Here is a 20939-nt window from a genome sequence, read left to right on the forward strand (position 1 = left end):
CAGTGACACACACACACACAAACACGGTGACATAAGTGGGTGTAAAGGTCATTTATTACAGATATTTAAAACCATTTCATTTCTCCTTGTCCACCAGCATCCGTACGGCACAAGTCGTTATTAAAAATGCCGAAGATGAAGAATGACAAGACTCAAAGTGGGGAAAAGGGCGAACAGCTGTTAATATAATGATGCCTGGTTTAAACGGTGCGTCTAACTTCATAAAAATATAAGGAGGAAAAAAGCTTTATTCAAAAGGCAGAAAAACAAAAATAAAAACAGAAAGCAGGTAGTCGTTCACCATGAAAATGGCTTCGATAATACTAAATACAAAAACACATGAAAAAGAAAAAAATCCCAGAGTTTCATGCGGTGCACTTGGAAAACAGACGAGAGAGAGAAACAGGTTAATAAATTAAACACACAAAATAAACAAGTGCACGGCATCCGTGACCTTTTTAGTGTTAGATGCAGCGCTCTTTGTCCCATCGCCTCCTGTTCTGGCTTTAGCTTTGATCCTAAAATGTTTTTTTAAAGGAATACATACATAATACCTGCATATGCACATCTATAAACAGATTCAAGTCCCTTTGTGGTGGATCTGTGGATGTCTGCCTCTCTCTGGTGTCCAAATATCTAATTATACTGACCTGAGGAGGTGGGGGAATTAAAAAGAGGACTGGACCAGCTGACTACTCATGTCTAATCTCACCTAGACTAAACCAACAGACCAAACGACGCCAGCATTTACAAACCGAGGTGATGTTTCAAACGTAACCTGCCCCCCTCTTCAAAACATAAGGAGAAAAACACCACACTCCCTTATATAAAAGGTACCTATAAGTCTGCACGTTTGTTCATGGTGACCAAGAAATGAGGCCTGGCTGGTGGGTCAGGCCGTCTTTGTGAGTCTTTTCTTTCCCCAGGTATGAGTGGTGGGAGGAGAAGGGGCAGAGTCAACAGAAGGACCAGAGAGGGGAAGTCTGGTTCTGTCTGATCACCGCTGTTTGAGAAGCGCTCTGTACATGGCGAAGCCCAGCACGGCAAACACTGTGGCGCCGACGCTCGCCCTCAGCCAAAAGGTGGAGTTCTTCAGGTCTGCCTGAGCCATGTGTCTGAGAGAAGAAGCAGGAAACACACAGAGAGCAGGTGAGAGGCTGGGAAAACACATGAATAGCAGAAAAGGGGAGCAGCTTAAAACACAATGACGAATCTAGTGCCACATTTTCCATCTGCTCGTAAAACCACAACGAGAGAAATTGCCAAATGACACAACAAAGTCATGTGTTTCCCCCTCTGGGTGAAAACTTCCCAAAGCCTGACCACATATGACGAATCCAAGGATCCTCTCATGGCAGCATGAAAGGGAAACACATGCCTTCTCTTGTCATTGTTTGTTTCAGTTTGGGATACGTAAAAAAGGGAAAGAGCAGAGTCTTAAAGAAGCACCTGCTATGTACCTTAAAGGATTGTTAAAATTATATGGAGCCCAGGTGGTGTCTAAACTAAATAAATTTGGTATTTCTAGTGCTGCTGATTGGATCATTTCTCTATAATTTGGCTTCATCTCCTCTCACAAAGGGCAGAGAACAGTTTTGATACAGAGCGCTTTAATTTAAATGAGGCGTAGAGTGAAATAAATCTCACACCTAAATATACCTGTGGCAACAATGAGGTAGGCAACGCATTATTTTAAGATTAAGCGCATGTGTGTACATGACACCACCTGAGCTTCATAGAACTGCGTTAACACTTCTAAAACAACAGACTGAGCTGGAAGGAAAAACAAGGTGAACTATGCAGCCTGCAATGACAGGTAAAAGCAATGGAGGAGGGAGGAGAAAGGGAGTAACCCAAGTGCCCCGTATACATAATATACTGATTGTACAGCTTCATCAGAAATTTGAGAAGCTGATCTGGGGACAGACACGTCACCACTCAACCCTTCAAATGTCCTGTTACTCCCGTAGGATCCAAAGAAAAGCCAGACTCATGCTCCATCTACTGAAAAAAAGAGGAAAACGCCTCTGGCAGTAGATATCGACATGACTCTTATAGGTCAAAACCTGATAAACCTGCTGCCATTATGAGATACAGTCACATGCATGGAGTGTTCGCCCATCCTTCCACGGGTATAAAAATCAAACATCCCCTCTCTCTATGATTTCTGTTGTTACCTTTGTGGAGGAATTACTGGTTCAGCGGAGGCCTCCATAAAAGATGGACCCCACCTCCACGATGGAGATGGCTGAAACCTGCTGCTTCAGGCTGAAATCGTCCTCTGACAGCAGGCAGCTTGCCTCACCACCACCCCCACCCCACAAACTCCACCCAACCAGGCAGCCTCTCACACAGTCACAAAAGGAGTCAAATGCAGCAGGTGAAGCAGGGAGATACTTTGAATTTGTTAAACAATCAACACATTTATCACAGCCAGAACCGCTCAGTTAGTGATTAAAGCATGAAACCCGGTTCAAGCATCCTCCACAATGCAGCGGAAGTTTTCAGGGGCGGCAGTGGTTTCTACGAGAAACATTTTCCCTAACAACCAGCTAACACTTTCTTTCTAGGGATTTTTTTTTAAAGAAGGCGCAGTTTACTGAACATCAAAACTTTCTGTAAACATGTTTTAAACACAAATTGGTGTTGGCATAGTAAACGATGTTTGCTTGGTTGCTAGGCAGATAATTCATACTCCATCATACAATATATGCCAACATCTATTTTTAAACACGTGTTTATACTTTAGTCATTGTTCATTCATTTAGTGAAATCACTTACACAGGTTCTCATAATTGCAATTAACATGCAGCACGTCATGACACGCACAGTTACCTGTTAACTGAGTTGCCATAGCTACGGGATATATGCAAATAAGTATTGCACAGCAGGAAACCTGCACGTGGCCCTCAAGCTGTCATCTTATCAGAAGAATCTCTTCTTCAAGGAAGCGAGGTGAAAGTAATGACAGCATGTTGTCACGTGAGGAATCTGGACGGATATTTTCATAAGACCGTTAAGAATCTTACTCTTCTTCCTGTTAAAAGCTAGTTTTTCCTTCCCGTTGTTGCCAAAGCGCTTGCTCATAAGGTGTCATATGATTGTTGGGGTCTTCTAGTTTTTTTATTGTATTATTGTAGGGTTTACCTTGGAATATAAAGCACCGTGAGGCAACTGTAGTTGTGATTTCACAACAACAGTTGTTGCTGTAGAAATAAAATGTAGACTCTGTCCCTAAGAGTTTATCCTTTGTTTCTGGCGTCGAATAAAGGAAGGATGCACGTCCTTTACAGACTACAGTTTACACGGGGTCTGCATCTGCACTGCTGTCGTTTGCTTTTACCAAACTTCCATCAAAACTCCGTTTCTGTGTGGACTCTACACCGTGCCTGTGGTCCGGTCACACGATGCTGGTCTGTGCAGGCATTTACTTAAAAAAATTTTCAACTGTGGTTTTGTAGTCTGAATCAGTAGGAAATGGTGATGGCTATCTTTATAGGTTATCTGACCATCAACTCATTGACATAAATAGGCCTGCAAACACAGTCTATGGGCGGCTACTGGTAGAAAATCTATTTCCAGCCATCCTAATATCCTGTTTGCTCAGAAAAACATTCGCGTTTTGGTCTTTTTTTGTTTGCTTTTTAAACACTTGTTTGAGCTAAAAAGAATATAGTCAGGTTTGGTCTGACCCAACAGCACTTAAAAATATAGTCTTTAATCACAGGAGACGAAAAAAACAAAAAAAAAAACAAACCCGGAAATATTCACGAGGGAGACTGAAGCCGAAAAATACTATGTGTGTGGGAACTGTTTTTACATAGAATGAGGAAATGGCCACATATATGTGGTGCATACTGTATATACTTGGTTCTATATTACATTATATCCTCTTTAACAGTAAAAACTATTTAATACACTTTTTCAGCAAAATATATTTTCCCTTTTAGTTGATGTGAAGTAGTTATTTTGGTTATTTCTTCTTCTTTTTAAAAAAAAAAAAAAAAAAAAAAGGAAAAAAGTTTTTATTTATAACAATGGCAAAAATACAATAAAATGCACCAATAAGATAAACAAAATACTAAAAAGCCATCTGTATCGCCCAGCTCCACCGAGTCCGAAAAGTAGGCCAAACACCACCTCTGAAACAAAAGCTTGAACACAATCACGATACCTGACCCACTTTCATTTCATATCTCAAACAAAAGCACACAAACACACAATAAACAAGCTGTATAGTTTGTTACCAAATAAAATAATAGTTTGTGTTCTTGGCGTGTTAGATTCTTTAACAACAGAGTATAAAGGATGGTCTGTACTTGTTACTCAGTTAATTTCTAATCTTAATGAGCACTTTGGCTCAATGCACCTTAATCTCGATGCTTGTAATCAATCAGAGCTGAAATGTTCCTTTAATGTTAGATTTTAGGTTGTCAGGCCCTCACTCTGCCTGATTAAGGTCACTGATAACAACTCCCAGAGACGATGTCGACACAAGGGTTAGTTGTTGGGTGCAACACTTCATCTAGCCCTGCCTGAGTGACTAACAATAATTTACAAAAATTAGAAACGTACGCACTCAAAACACATTTAAACACATTCACACCCGCAGTGTAGCTCAGCAAACCTGCACCATTAAATTCAAACACCAAGCTCACTACACTGTACAGACAGATGCAGAACCTTCCCCAGCTGCCAGCAGATGGCAGTATTTCACAGAGGACTGAGGCATGCCCTTTAAGTACAGAGGCTGAAGTGAACAGGTGAGCCATGCAGATTAGCAGAGAGTGAACACATGCAAGAGGAAGAGGATGAGGGGCAGCCACAAACGTGTGCGTGAACACCTACAGAGTGGAAGGAAGAACACAAAGACAAGAAATAGAAGACAGGAGGGGAAAACAGGATGAAATGACCGAGTAATTGGAGAAGAACAAAAACAATCAAATTCAATCATTTAAACACATTTGATTTCAAACATCAGTTCATCAAGTCTTAACCCTTCAGGAGGACAAGAAACAGACTGGTTTAGTTTTTATTTTGCCCATTAAGAGCGATGCTTTTCAGACTAATGTCTCTCCTGTGGGCGCAGACTTCAAGGTTAAGAATGGAAATGGAAACAAAATGAGGCTGAAAACGTCACAAATAATCAAACAGCTGAAAGAGGAGCTGGAAACAGACGTAACAGGCTTTTGCTTTTTAACATACTTCTCTGTGAATGAAATCAAACATGCAAACATGTAGAGAGCAATGACGTTTTCATTTTGAACCACAAACAAACCAAAGAAATTGGTTGTTTCTCATTTTGCGCACACAAAGCCTGTTAGTCAGATTTACTGTCTGCATATCCACTGCAGGACAGGAGGGGGCACACGTGACTCGGAGAAAAGCTCTAATACACACCTGGAATCATCAAAGTTCCTTTTTTATCATTCAAAATTCAGGCCAACATAAAAATTCTGTTCTTTAGTTTTAAAAAAATTCACAAATATAAAACGATCAGTTAACTGGGGCTGAAGTTTCTTTTACTGCATGTTAGTGTGGGAGTCAGTATTAGGAGCCGAGTTTGTGGTGCAAGCATCATGCATCGCAACACAGTCACACAGGTACCTCCCTGGCTACCACGCTGTTTGTTAGCTGGCACAGCACCGTCACAGCTCGCCGTGTCAGACTGTACAGAGAGCGACTCGGCTGCCTGGAGCTGGAGCAGAAAGCGAGATATCTGACATCATTTATAGGGAAGTTACTCCCAGCAGTCCTAAATCACAAGCAAAGAGTTCCTGCTTAAGAGCTTTTAACAAGACTTTTATTAATTCATTCAGAGAAATGCTGAGCGAAGACAGCAGGCCGTTAGGGTCTACAGACAGTTGTGTCTGGCCTGTGTCAGTGAATGTGAGAATAGTCAATATGCTGCATGTAAATTGATGTAATATTATTCCAAATGTGTTATGATTTTAAAGTTGGAAAAAGAACTTCTGGAATTTTAGGAAATGAACCATCTGCAGCATCAGAATCTGTCTGCAGCTGATAGAGATAAACTGACGTCACAGTTTAAGCTTGAATAGCACAAAATCCACACACAACTGCATCGACAGTCAAGCAGCTGGTTTTTGTGTCATTGCTACAGCTGCTAACTCTACGCATCCCTGACGACCTGCCTGAGAAAGTCTGAGGACGCATTTTCCCACACGGCGCAGAAGATTTAAAGACCTTCAGCTCTTATTCAGCTGAAACAATGACCTCTGGGAAACACGATCATCATTTGATAACAGAGATTAACTGTTAACTATATTATTATTAACTTTACTACTGCTAACGACTTCATCACTGTGTTTCTCATTGAGCAGAGAACAGCCTGCTCTGTACGAGTACTATAACCCAACCGTGGCAGGAAAAGCCAATAATTTATCAGCAGAAATATTTAAACATAACGTAAAACCAATAATGGTGTCCCCCTCTCCTTACAGTTGATATGCAGTGTAAACTGAACCAGTGGGGAACACTTAGGGAAAGCAGAGGAGCTGTCACTACCACCAGTGTTAGTGAGCTTGGGTAAAGCCTCTCTGCGTCCCATCGTGGAGGTCCAGCCCCAGGATCGGAGACAGAGAGGAGGAATGAGTCCATGTTAAACACTAGAGTTTATTTTGTGTATGAACCTGTTGAACACGACCGTGCGGAGTTGGGCCTTAATGCTGCGCAGCAGCTCCAACTTGAGGAGGTTCTGACAGAGGCAATATGTGCACCTGTTGCAGGCACACATGCAGTGGAGACGGGCGTGGCTGCAGAAAGATACACAGAAATGCGTGTATTCACCACCACGCCAACACACACAAACACAGAAGGACACACACTCACAGGAGGAGGGACCAAAGCCTGACAGATGAAAAGCAATTACATTTGTTTAACTGCTAAACTACATCAAAGCATGACCTTCACTGTAATATGAAACCTGCACTGCTGTTGGTTACCTCAAACTCTTACTTTCATCCAATGGAATAGAATTACTGATATCTGTAACACAAAACGAGAGGAAAGGAGGGAAAACCACAAAACAGACATCACAACTAAAACAATCTCAGACTGACGTTTTGTCAGCTGCTTTTACTTTTAGATATTTCAGAGGCAGCTAAAACCAGAGAAAAACGTGGCTTATGCAATACGAGTTTTCAGAGACCACAGTCACCTGTAAATAACAGACAGCCACAGTGGTTTCAGCTGACCAAACAAACTATCTGCAGCTTCACTGCTGAGACAGCTGAATCACTGAACTTGCTACGCATTAAAATGTAGGTGTTAAACACCTTTAGAAACTACTGACGCCTGAGTGATGGGAGCTTATTGGTTTGACACAATAAACTTACCAACATTTACGCTACACAGTGAAGATCCGGGCAGAAAGTCGCCTTTCAGTAAGCACTTCTGCTTAAATCTACTCAGACTAATGCTCTAGAGCGCAGCAGATCCAATGATTTCAGATTTTAGCCAATAGGATTTGTGGGCTGCTACAATGAGCTTTAACGGGCACATCCCTTAAGTGCCAATTAATTAAGCTACTGAAATCCAATCTGCTCAGAGAGCTTTGAGGACTTAGGACACCCTGCAGGGCCCATAAATGAAAGAACTGGCTGCAGTGTATTTCAGAGTGTCAAGTCTTCGCGTACTGACCGGTGTGATCGAATGATTGCAAAAATCATTGGGTTAAGGTCTAAACTGTAAAGTTTCAGTGCTACACAACACATTGAAGGCGGCTAGTATTCATTTTCCTAACATCACTGAGTGCTAAATGTCATAAAATCACCCAAGAGAGGTAAAAGAAGCATAAGTGGGAAAGAAACAGTGAAGACTGTAGCTGAATTTTAATGCTTACGGGTACATGGCCATGGTGGTGAGTCTAGTGTAGATGTCTTTGCTGGGTGCTTCGTTCGTGCTGCAGGTGAAAGGCTGGGGTGGGTGGAGCTTGTGTTTCCGGCAGAAGTCATGCGGCGACAGGCTGTAGTGCTGCCGCACCTCGTGCAGGTCCGACTTGGCGGCTATCACCACACACGGCGTCTTGCTGTCTATGAAGTATTGCTGCCAAACACAAGAACTCCGTGTCAGGAGGCAAGACTTTTAAAATAAGGCCTGATAAGACGCTCTCAGTTTACACACCTTGTACACTTTTGCGCAGTACTCAAACGAGCGAGGATTGTTGACGTCGTACACCAGGCAGACCACATCGCAGGCCAAGTCCGTCTCCGTCAGGAAGTCAATATCCGGCATCACCTCGTGGAGCTTGTAGTGAGCAGGCAGGGCAGGGAGCAGGGACGGAGCAACAGAGCGTGCAGACGGAGGGATTAACATTTGTAATGCTGAAACTCAGTAAAGCACTCAGATTATGTAACAGTAATCCAGCGAGCAGCTGATGACTCCTCAGAGTAAATGGATCTTACCAGCAGGTACTTCTCCTGACCGTAAACGTAAGTTGTGCTGATGGCATAGAAGGACTTGTGCTCTTCTCTAATCCGCCTCTGTCGCTGTGGAGGAAAGCAAAGCCAGTGTCGCCCGTCAACACTATTGTTTTATTTATTTATTTAATTTAGGGGGGAAAATCCTTTATTTTACATTATGTAGTTAATTTTTGATGATTTAGATTATGAATATAATCTCATTAAGAACGGCAAAATGTTATTAGGGGTCCAAGCTGTGTAAAAATACACAGAACCATCCATCCAGTCTCTTCCTCTTATCCAATTCAGAGTCAAAGTGTGCATGTGTGACTCTTGAGTGCCATCCATCAATCAGTGACAGATGATGATGATAATAAAATTTTGATCCAGTGTTGAAAGTGAAACAGAGTTCACATTCAACACTGGATCTGTAAGCAAAATCAACAGAGCTGCAAGTCCTCCTGTGATGTGCTCCATGTAGACAGGGTAGGAAAAAATGGCTTAATTACGAGCTTTGCATTGGTTAGAATTTAGGCTTCCTCATCATGGTGACCATTATCCTTAAATGCTGACAAGTTAATGTAAAAGTCCTGAAAATTAACCTTTTTTTTTTTTATTACTCACCATTTGTAAGATCTGTACCTATATTCACTTCGTACATCCCACTTTATTTTGTACATATCGGAAACAGTTGCGATAGCTGCAGAATTAGCATGTTTCATAAAGTTTAACAGGCTTTCTGTTAATGATTTCCACTGACCTGCAGGTTCCTGCCGAGAAATGCTTGGAGGAAGCCGCTCTTCCCGCTGCCCCGTGCTCCTAAAACGTTGCAGCGGAAGACGCTGCGCTGGGTCTGCTTCTTCTGCAGGTCAATGCGCTTGTTACGGGTCACTGAAGGAAAAGGAAACATTTTTCTTGTAGCTTTATAATACAATTAGTAATATACAAAGCTGGCAAAAGTACAGAGATTCTGTACTTAACCGGATCTGAAATGTACTCAAGGTAAGTAAAATGAGCTCGTTGGAGGAAGTTTCTTTTTTGTGAACTGAACCTTGTGCTATTTTAACATAATGATGAAATAACATACATGCGAATACAATTTAATTATACTCAGCTTGGAAAATAAAAATTAAAAAAGGAAAATAAAAACATGCATCTCTCTATTTTCTGTTGGCTACATTGTAGATGGTGACTTTGCCTCAAAACAGGAAAATGAGCACAATGAGGGGATAAAGTGGATTCAGCAGGATCCCTAAAATCAGCAGTAATGGATCAAAACTCAACGATTTCTACTGTGCGCTGCAGTAAATTTTCTTCGTGTACAGACTGTGATCAGCTGACCTGCTGCTCTTTGTGGATGGACACGACTGAATTCAACCAGATGTCAGCAGATGTTTCACGAGTTGTCCTGGCTGATTTCCATCCTCTACACTGACAGTACACTGCTTATGCTGTCTTTATATTGGACTCCATAAATGAATCTCTGCTACACTTGATGTAACCTAACTCTGACTATGACTCCACAGCCACTGTGCAGCAGTCACAGGCTATACTTAACTCTAAATCCATCACAGTACTGCAAACTAACCTGTTTATCCTGCACTAACCTGCAGAGGATTTTCATGCAACCTTTAAAAAGCACAGTCTACCTCAGTTTGATTTGCAGCATGTTTTTCAATAATAATTTAAAAATATATATGTCACATGTACAGACCCTATATGTGATTTTGCTGATGTTTGTTGAGCTGATAAAAACACTGCTTTTGAAATTACCTGCCACTCCTTTTATTCTCCCTCATCAGTAGAGCTAGCTAGATGCGAAGCAGCGCAGCCACAACTTACAGACACCTGGAGTCGTTCCAGTGTTGCGGCAATAAATACATAATTCAATAAAAACACCCTCTCTTTAACCCCTGACTTTGGCACGCGTCATCTCTTTTTATGAGACATCCTCTGCTGATTAATAAACAAACAGGGCTGCCTTTAATCCGTTTCTGTTTAGGCTCAAACGTGTTTGATGTTTGGAGGTTTGCAGTGACAAAATATTAACTCAAATGCGTTAAAACCAAAGGTAATGAGCCTGTTTTTAAAATGTAAAGACTAGAAAGTACAGATATTTATTTAAAAATGTTGGGAGTAAAAAACAAAAAAACTACTCAGGTAAAACACAAATACCTGAAAATTGTACTTAAGTACAGTAACAAAGCATCTGTACTTTATTACTTCCCACCTCTACCTACCTGTAATTGCAGCCGCTTGGGATTCCTGCTCATAGATGATAGAGTAGCCGAGGTAGCCCAAGTACTCCAAACTACGCTGCACATCCAGATATGTTGTTAACCTACCAAAGGAAAGGAAGAGAAGTGAGAAGATTTTACATGACTGAGAAGTGCCTGTTAATCTGTCCCAGCGTGAAGTTTTTCAGGGTGCATGAAGTTAAAACAGATGCGTAACAATATGCACACTCACGTCCACTGGGAGAGGTATCCCTGGTATGTGAGCCATCCCTGTTCATTAGTGCAAACTGTGTTGTTTACATCTGGACCCCAGGGCATGTAGGGAAACACTTTGAACAAGTCTTTCACCTCCTCTGGCGACAGCGCGCAGTCTCTGTCCTGGAAGACCACAGAGACAAACACACACAAACTCAACTGAGCACAGAAAGGTTCATCTTGCTGAAATCTAGTCGTAAATATGGAAATAAAAGTGCTAAGGGAAAAAACAAACCAACAAACAAAACAAACATGACCACTCACTTTGTCATGCTTGTCAAAGACACTCTGAAGAAAGAGGTAAGCGTTGTGGTTAAGCTCCGTGGTGCAGTCTGGAGGGATCTTTATCCTGGTATAAAGAGAAGGAAGAAAAACATACGTTTTGGTGAATTTGCAGCTTTCTGGTTTTATTCAGGTACCTGCTTTTTTCTCCACTTCTTGCTTTAAATTGAACACCTCTCAAAGTGACATGCAAACTAATCTGCACTCACAGGGGGAACAGGTACTCCTGCGTGAGCTCCAGGTCGTCGTCATAACCGAACCTCCTCAGCACGGTCCATGTGGTCTCGTGCCGACCTCGCTGTATGAAGAGGGTGTGCAGGAAGAGGAAGCCTGCAATTAAAAAAAAAAAAAAAAGAAAAAAAGTGGACACAATTTGAGAGAGAGGGTGAACACTCAGAAAAGTGATTCAGACAGTACAAATTATGTTCACAAAGCCACCAAGTATGAGAAACACATAAAAACAAAGGAAGAACGGGGCAGTGTCCGACCTTTGAGCGTGAGCCCGTTGTCTTTGACTCCATCCATCATGTTTCTTCTGACCACGTTCTTTACGTCCTCTAACGCCTGGGGTGCCAGTGGTGTATTGAAGCATGTTCTCTACATGCATACACAACATATATGCAGTTTTCAGATGCTGCTGCTGTGACATGTGTTGTTATGAGCACATCGTTTCATGTCAAAGCCCATCTCCCTAAACCTGTTACAGGTTGTTTTCCTCATATACAAACAGACCAACGCTGAACCTTACACCGTCTCAGTACTCACAATCTAACAAACAGACGCTGATGTTATTAAAGAGGAAAACATTACCTGAAAGAAGTTGAGCTCGCTGTCATTAAGGGTGCCGTCATTGTCCAGGTCAGAGATTTTAAATATCCTGGTTAAAGCCTTAATGCATGAAGGCTTCAGCTGTAATACAGGAGAAAAACCATTTTTTAGGAGACAAAATGCACTTCTATGATGCACCAAGATTTAAATCTGCTTTTCTTATTTCCTTAGCTTTACTCTTGATCTCCAACATAAAAACAGGCCACAGTGAGGATAAAATACATGAAGAACAGATTTAGGTGATTCTTGTACAGTTGCAGAGTTTATGACGAGTGTAATCAAAGGATAATGCCGTCTCAGACCTACAGCCTGGTCGGTGTATCCCTGACGACCTAGTGAAAAATCTTTTCTAGTCTGCTCGTGAGTGGTTGCTACTTGTTGCCAGCTGAAATCGGTCACAAAGAGGATGCACTTAAAACTTCCTTGCGATTGGTTGCCAACAGATTGACACGGCTGCCCATAGTTTCCACAGGTAACTCCACCAGGTTTCTGAAAGCTGCAAACCAACATTTCCATTAAAGCTACCTGTGTTCAACAAGTCAGAACCCACCTCCTTCTCCTCTGGGCAGTACAGGGGTCCTGTCGGGTGGAGAACGGCCTTCTGGGCGTAGTAGAACAGCTCGGAGATATTCTTCAGGTTTTTTGCAGAGCACTGAGAGAAAAACAGGCCGCCTTATTTTAAACTTTTATTTACCAGGAAGTGAAACTCTTGAGATTGAGAATCTCTTCTCCAAGAGTATGATGGGTATGACGAAGGCATGGCTGACAGAACATGCTTTTCATTAGCCGGAGGTTTGAACCCAGAGCCCTAACCGTGAGGCAGCAGAGCTAACCACTGACCCACTGTGCAGCTCAGGTTACCATGTTGTTATGAATGGTTTCCAATAAACAAAAAATAAATGAATAGAAAAAAGCTGAATGCATGAAGTAGGTAATACTAAAGGATGGAAATTCTGAACATTATACGGGGTACTGCAGTCCATATAAAAAACTGACTTAAAATGCAGCTTACTGTCCAAATAATTCTGATCATTTCCCCTTAAAAACATCTCATTTGGGGGGGTTGAGTAAATGCAGACTTTTATCTTAAACATGATTTTCTAAAAAGCTTCATAAAGACTGTACTTTAAACTGTGCTGCTGCTTTTATTTTTGACACAGTTATATCTGAAATCTAAGCACCTCACAGGATCACATATTTCTCATAGCAGAGTGACTGACCCCAGTCTGTTCCCACTGTGTATGTGCTGTCCCTCACGTCCACCATGCGTCCCTCTTTTAACCTCGTAACTAAGCCAGCTCAGAAGGGCAGGACCGAGCCGTCGCAGGCGGCAGAGGGAAATTTGAATAAACGCAGAGGGAGGCAGATTCCCATTCCCTCGCTCCATGACAGCCGAGCCTCACGGCACATTCACAGTCAGTCAGCAGGCCGTGGCCCCGGAGCGTGGTAATATAAATCTATTCAGGTCTCAGAGTGTATGTGCAGTCAGGATCTGGATTGCACTCTAAGAGCAGCTGGGGGTCAATCTGTCCTCCGCACAGGTTGTCTCACTCTGACACACTCTGCCAGTATTGGATTTTCAATCAGCCTTTTAAACTTTATTTGCAGTTTCACTGCTCTCAACAGTTTCATCAGACTTTGACATTTAACTGAGTGGGACCTCCAAACAGCCTCAATAGACCCAATCATAGTATGAGTCCAAGTGTGTGTGTCTGTTTGTATCACTTTTGCTTTACCTCTACACACGTCTCAATATCCTGGTATTGATTCATGATTGGCAGGATGGTCTCCATGCTGCTGTGCTCCACCAGGTCTGACTTGTTCCCCACAAGAATCAGTGGCACCCTGCAGTGAAGCCATTTATTACAGAGCAGCAACAATCAGCCAATCAACAGAAAATCAGACTAAAGCTAATTAGATCATGTGTTTTAATCATTGCTTTAAAATCTGCAGTTGGTTGCAGATATCTAAAGGGAAGGATTTTCCAGCCTCATTAAAAAAAAACAAAACAAAACTGTAAACGTGTTTATTCTGGTTGGAAGAAGAGAAAAATTAAACTACAATTTTTGACCCTGTATAGACCAAACACTGAATAAGTTAAGTAAGAAAACGGTCGGTAGATGAGCTGATGATAAAAATAACCGTTAGCTGACGTACACACCTGCTGTCTTTGTCCGTTCTGTCGTTTATGAGAGGAATCCAGTGGCTCGTCACCTGGGGAAGGAACACACAATGACAAACATGCAGCACCAACACAAAGGTTTTCATTTAAATACATGCCTGGAATAACAAAGGTAACCCAGTCTGATGAAAGTACTGCAATATATTTGCAGAGTAATTCAGTCTGTGTCTATGGCAACCATCCCAGTAAAAGCTACTGGAAGTGCAAATCAAACATTTCTGCCGCAGTGTCACATTAAAAGCTTTTACCTGGTGAAATATGATCTGACTTTTATTATGAGGGATGCCAGTGACCACCGTGGTGTTTAATGGTATTGGAGTTGTTGCTGGCTCAGGAGGTAGTGCTGTATATCTCAAATGGGATTAATGAAGTATTCTGATTCTGATTCTAAAACAGCTTCATTTTTGTGTGTGTGAAAGGATGAATGTGAGCTTTAGTGTAAATAACTTCTTCTTTTGGCTTCTCCCTTAAGGGGACGCCTTCATCTCACCCTGTCACACCAACCACTGCATGTCCTCCTTCACTACATCCATTACTCTTCTCTGGCGTCACCCCAAGATAACATTAAAGATTGTTTATGGACAGTAAAATAATAACAGCAACCAGCTTTTGCCAACTTCTTACAAAGAAACCAACTTATGTCGAGATGAAAAAGCAAGTCGAGCCAAACAAGAGTAATATGAAACATAAGTACGCTGACACCAGGCTCACCTTCTCAATCGACTTCTTGTTGTTGACTGAGTAAACTATGCAGATCACATTAGCCTAAGAAGAGAAAAAGCAACATTATGAAGCACACATCAACAATATGCAGCACAAACGGGGCAAAGCAAGAATGAAATAACACCGACCTTTGATATTTCCTGATACAGCTGCTCATCTGACTGCTCTGCTTCTGTGCAAAAGGAAAATTAGTACAGTATTATGTTACCTAACACCTCTTGTGCTCACTTTGTTTTTCTCAAATAAAAATGGAGACACTTTCATGACCTACATCTTGAAACCCAGTGGAACAGATAAGAGGTGCAGCCACGCACAAAATGATGTCAGCTGAACACTCAATACTTCCTTGTGTCGGAAGGATTTGAATGGGCTTCTTTTTATTAGCTACACTGTTCTTGTGTCAGTTTGAAAGACTGTGTGTAAAGGGGGGAGATACCCGAGTAGTCCACAATGTGTGTGGGCACCCTCTCCGGGGTGACATCGGCTGGGATGGTGATCTCTTCAGCTCGGAGTGGAACCTGGAAAACAGGACAATGATGTCAAACAATGATAAAATGACGGTCAACAGTGAACCTTCAAAAGGAGGCTTTTAACCATAACCACAGTGCCTCATCACACATACCTCATCTGGAAACTCCTCACTGACTAAAGACATAATCAGGGACGTCTTCCCCACCTTAGCTGTAGAGCACAACAAGAAAAAGACAGAACAGGGTCATTAACATGCAAAAACGCTCTGCCATTTTCATGACAGATCCTGGTGATGTGTGAAATGACAGGAACAGATAAGAGCAGCTGAAGAGCTGCAGCCAAGTGCCACCGATCACAGCTGAGCGCTCACTAAAGGCCACCATCCAGTGAATCCAGAACATCGAGAGGTAACGCAGTCTGCAAATAGGCCTGCACTGGAAAGGCAGGTCAAAGAGCTACACTGTTATGTGAATAAAACATCCAGAAATGATGAAAGTAAAGTCATGCAAAGTCATGTAAATGAGTAGTTTTAAACTCAAATTAGTGTAGATTTAGTAGGATTTAAGATGTTAAGGTGTGGTAGTCCACACTGTTGCCTCACAGCAAAAAAGCTCCTGAGTTAAACTCCATGTATGTTAATCTGGCCGGAGCCTTTCTGTATGGAGTTTGTATTTTCTCCTAGGGCTGTTCGATATAACGATATATATCGGATGACGATATAAAAAGGTCATTTTACGCTATCGTTTGTTTCGTGGTGTCGCAAAAAAGGCTGTTTACGAGTGGCTATATTAATTTCCTTAAAGTTCTCTCTTTCTCTTATATTTAATATAACCACACTACAGACGGACAAGCGCCTGTTTTTATGCGTTGTGGTTAGCAACAACGACGGTAACAGCTACATGACGCGCAGCTGGAAACACTTCCCGCAAGTCGAGCTGCCCGAGATTCACAGAATTTACAGAAAATGTTACATTTTTGTGATTTATATTGTTATCGGGACGATAGAATTCTTATATTGGGATATGAGATTTTGGTCACGTCGCACAGCCCTATTTTCTCCTCGTGTCTGTGTGGGCTCTCTCTGAGTACTTTGGCTTCCAACCACAGTCAGAGACATGCAGTTAGTGGGGTTAAGGTAATTGCTGATTCTAAGTTCTTATTGTCTGTCTCTCTGTGTTAGCCCTGTGATGCACTGAAGACTTGTCCAGAGTCTGCTCCACCTCTCGCCCTACGATCGCTGGGATAGGCTGCACATTTACAAAAAATAAAAAATAAATGTATAACAATCAAGGTAAACAGCCGACAACAACATGATCTGTCTCACACACAGGACGTGGCCATTGCCATTTTGTTAATACAGGCAGTATTTATCAAGAAAAACCTCAAACTCTAGATCTAAGGACTGGGAGTGAAATGATGTGTTGACTGAACGATTAGTCGAATCCCACAATGCAATAAATGAAGCCAAAACACCCTGAAGCATGAGTGTTTTACAGCTTTGGAAATGTGGCGATTTGCTTTTTTCCAGCAAACTTACTTTTGAATCGTGAGTTGGACAAAGCTACCACTTCCCTGACATCACTGCTGATTCCTGTGACAGCATATTTTTTTATATTTGTTCATTTTTATAGAAGTTAACAGTCAATTGCAATTATTTGAAACTGCAGCCCTGCGTTTCCCTGCCACTTGCCTCTCGGTGTGTTCACAGTTAATCTCACAACCTGAACTTCATAACACACAGGCTGGCACGTAGCTTTCTGGCTGCACCTCCTTAAGCACTAACTCTCCTAAAGTAGCAATGTGTGCCATTCTGAAGAGCCACAACTTGAATATAAATAGTACTGTCAACATGTGTGCTCAAAAGAGAACAAACAGACACGGTGAAACACGCAGGGTGGGATATGCTGGCTTTACAGGTAATTTCAAAGTCCTTCAAAAGGTCAGGATCTGTAAACATGCAGCTGTTTACCCATAATATCCTCTGCCATGTAAAACTGGCACATTTGGTCAACAAACAGCTCTTCAAAATAAAAGTTCAAATCATTTATTTAAGCACTGTGATAGATGAGCAGCCAGTGTGCCAAGCTGTCCAATGTATGCTGCAATAGGCAAGGTGAACCTTGATTGTTTAAGCAGAAGAAAAATGGATGGATGGATGATTTATTTAATATCTTCTGCTTCAAGCTTCCCGGTTCTGAAGCTCTGGGTCCAAAAAAAAAAAAAAAACAAGAGTAAAGTGAGGAGATCACTTTGGGCTTCAGGTAGTTTACGTGAACCATTTTACAAGACAAAGAAATAACATTTGACAAACAGTGAACATTAACATTTTCATTTGCTGTAGTTTTTTTCTTGCTAAATGTATTAAACTATATTTTATTTTGACTTATTAAATAAGATATTTTGCTTCATTGTACTTAGGGCTGCCACGATTTGTCGACTAGTCACGATTACGTCGACTATCAAAATCGTCGACGACTGATTTAATAGTCGACGCGTCGTTTGAAGCTTTGTAAGATCACAAAAGACGCAGGAATAAGTGGCAGGATTTAAGAGTGTAATAACGGACTGAAACAGAAGATGGCAGCATTGCATGTACAAGGATGTCAGCTACCGTTAAACCCCGAAGAAGAAGAAGAAGAAGAAGAAGCAGCTGTGTCCCAGAATTCATAGCGCGGCCCAGCGCAGTTTACAACAATGGCGGCAGCTAGTTAGTTTTAATGTTACTCTTATTATTCTTTCTGGGTCACAAAATAAACGTTTAACATATTTTCAGGCGAGAATGTAGCTGTGTAAACCTCAAATATCTGCTCAGTTTATCAGGACACCACATATTTTCAAAAGCGCTCCGACGTTTTCGGAGACATCTGTTACCCACTAGCTCGTTAGCGAGCCGGGGGCTAGGCTCACTAGCGCCATGAGAACACCGGACTCCCCGCAAATCGTTTTCAAACCCACCACCGTCTTTCGCTACTCAGGTTAAATATATATATGAGTCACTTAGATAACTTAAAATGTTATTGTTTGGCTTTTTTTTTAGTATTTTATTTGTTCCTGAGTAAATCAGTTTGTCTGAGATTAAAGTTATAGTTTTTACACAGCTGAATAAACATCAAGCAGACAACTGATTATCAGAAGTGTGAGATGCTCCAGAATATACTCCAGTGTCCTGTTATATTTTAGATAGCAAGGAGTTTATTAAACTTCACCGAAACAATCTGCAAATTTCATTAAAATTTAATAAACTATCATCTTGTCTTTATTTTTAGTTAGCACAGACCTTAAACACTTAAAGCTGTAAGCTAATGATAGTTATATAAGAGCAGATGCTGCTGGTGCAATAAGCTGTAGTTTTACGTCCAATGGATGATGATCTGATTAGTCGACTAATCGCAGAAATAATCGGTGACTAGTCGACTATCAAAATAATTGTTTGTGGCAGCCCTAATTGTACTACATAGATGTTAATATTTTTTTAATAAGAGATAAAGGTTTTTGTAATAGCAGTGCGTTTAGATTCTTTCACCCTCTTTCTCTTGTGTAGTTTTTATGTGAAATTTCTTTATAATTCCTGTATTTTTTTTAAACAAGCTTAAATATTTATTCTGTTTATTCAAACTATTTTACTATCGACTGTTTCATTTCAACAAGAACTTCCCAACTTTTGAAATGAATAAAGTATTTCTTACCTTATCATGTGTTATGTTATCTTAAGCCAACAAAACTTTTTATACCACAGAATGACCTTAACTTCAGGGTTTTCCCAGAAGTCTTTGAATTCCTGTGATCTTTGTCACAGCTCAAACTTTCAGACACTCTTACACCATCTAATCGGCACAATAGCCCTTCAATCACTTAATAATACAGAACTATCAGAATATGTCACCTACAAAAATACAATTAAAGAGGCCCAAAAAAAAAAATCATGATTCACATATTTATTATACCCTGCGATGTCTGGGGGTGTTTATTACCACTTAATTACTTCTCTGCTTTGCTTACCAAGGCTGTATTCCAATTAAGAGCACTTTAGTTAATAAACTCCGTTTACATCCTCCTAAATCCTCATCGCTTGACTCCGATAAGCCAAATTACAGTAATTAACCAATTAAAGCAACTGTAGTTTTTTTTAGTTTTTTTTTTTAATACAAATACTTGTATCACATCTAATCTGTAGTATTGATATTCTGTTTTAGGACTCTTTAGAACACACAGAGGTTTGCCTTCAGATCACTATCATGTTAACAAATACTACAATAATATGTTAAACCACCCTCACTGACTTGTAATTGTTCTGTTTGTGCATGCATGGTTTCAGACTCTCCCTGAATCCCATTACACATACTTTGAGAATGACTCACAAGCCAAAAAATGGTACACAAACATTTTCTACAGATATCAACATAAAATAGTTAAAGTGATGTCCATACTCCAAACTGGACTGTTTGGCTCATATTTTCCCTTCAAATAAGAAGCAGCGAGCCGAGCAGTGCATGTAAGACCTGATAAGGCAGCAGTCATGCACCATGTGATAATGATTTGGCCGCTCGACATAAACAAAGCCTGCTATTTATTCTAATAACAGGACCAGTCGAAGTGTGTGATTATCAAGCTCTGTGGGATAATGAAGCTATTCCGCTGACCCTCGCAGCTCATCACACGATATGTAACTGATACAAAGTAGCTGTAGCTACTAGCATATTAGCTAGTGAAGATTAAAGAAGTTGCTACTTACGCTCCCCTACAAGGAGTATCCTCACGTCCTTCCTCATGTTGGCACTTGTTTTCCTGCACAGAGGACCGTCTTTATTGTTTCATGTAGACCTCTGGATGCCGTCCTCCTCCTTAGGCAGTTAACTACCGTTGGGCCCTGCCGCTGTCAAACACTCCGCGCCTTTGTAGGACAAAACGGACGGACACTTTTCGGGTCCTGCTCGCAATTTTCCGCACGCTTCTGCTGAACTTATTGCTTATCCGCTGGACAGAAAGACAACGTTTAATGCAGTATGTGTCACATATCTCTGTAAGCGCACGTTAATCGCTCTCTTGAAGGCGCTGGCAGAGGATTTCGCAGTGGATGGTTCACGGGCATGCCCGACCTACAAGACCGGGTATCTACGGCAAGCCAGACAGGACAAAACGCGCACCAGAAATTTTAAAAACATGAAAAGAAAACACTCTGTGCTGCTCCCTGGATTTAAAACGTGGAAGTGCAATGATTTGGCGTCTCCTGCCTGTCCAAATAAAATATTAAAAATTAAAACTTTACTAAAACAAGCAGCAAACAATATACCTGGTTTTATGTGGTTGATAAGATGACTGCTTTATAATGATATCTATATTTCTTACCTTTTGTGAACAGCTTTACACGTTAAACAGCTCAGCTAGTATTTTCCCCCAAAACAGGATATATGGACAAAGCTGGATGAAGTGTTTTCATGCCAAGGCATCGTAGTTTCTGTCAGGCAGCCTGTTATATCAGTGCTGAGGTTTTCCATCCAGCCATGTTCTTCCACATTCAGGGTGTTTATGGAAGCATCA

At 41.2% G+C, this 20939-nt stretch overlaps 1 protein-coding gene across 5 annotated transcripts; it reads right to left on the bottom strand.

The window, feature by feature from the left end:
- Positions 1–36: 36 nt before the first annotated feature.
- Positions 37–20536, bottom strand: rhot1a (ras homolog family member T1a). Of its 5 annotated transcripts, none has more exons than XM_026165186.1 (20): positions 20134–20536; positions 15553–15611; positions 15367–15448; positions 15059–15099; positions 14919–14972; positions 14187–14239; positions 13762–13870; positions 12576–12677; positions 12008–12106; positions 11686–11794; positions 11407–11527; positions 11180–11264; positions 10893–11038; positions 10664–10764; positions 9184–9314; positions 8427–8510; positions 8146–8268; positions 7865–8067; positions 6654–6776; positions 37–1115 (listed from the first exon to the last, which is right to left on the bottom strand). In XM_026165186.1, the coding sequence occupies exons 1-20, from the start codon at positions 20168–20170 to the stop codon at positions 998–1000; spliced, it is 1980 nt and encodes a 659-aa protein (XP_026020971.1). In that variant the 5' UTR covers positions 20171–20536; the 3' UTR covers positions 37–997. The 5 variants fall into 5 exon arrangements, with proteins under 5 accessions (XP_026020971.1, XP_026020970.1, XP_026020974.1 ...); XM_026165185.1 differs by having other exon boundaries at positions 15059–15102; XM_026165188.1 differs by lacking the exons at positions 37–1115; positions 6654–6776 and adding exons at positions 4046–4844; positions 5612–5698 and having other exon boundaries at positions 15059–15102.
- Between the last annotated feature and the right edge of the window lie 403 nt (positions 20537–20939).

Source organism: Astatotilapia calliptera, chromosome 4, assembly GCF_900246225.1.
Source record: "Astatotilapia calliptera chromosome 4, fAstCal1.2, whole genome shotgun sequence".
In the NCBI taxonomy this organism is placed as follows: Eukaryota; Metazoa; Chordata; class Actinopteri; order Cichliformes; family Cichlidae; genus Astatotilapia; species Astatotilapia calliptera.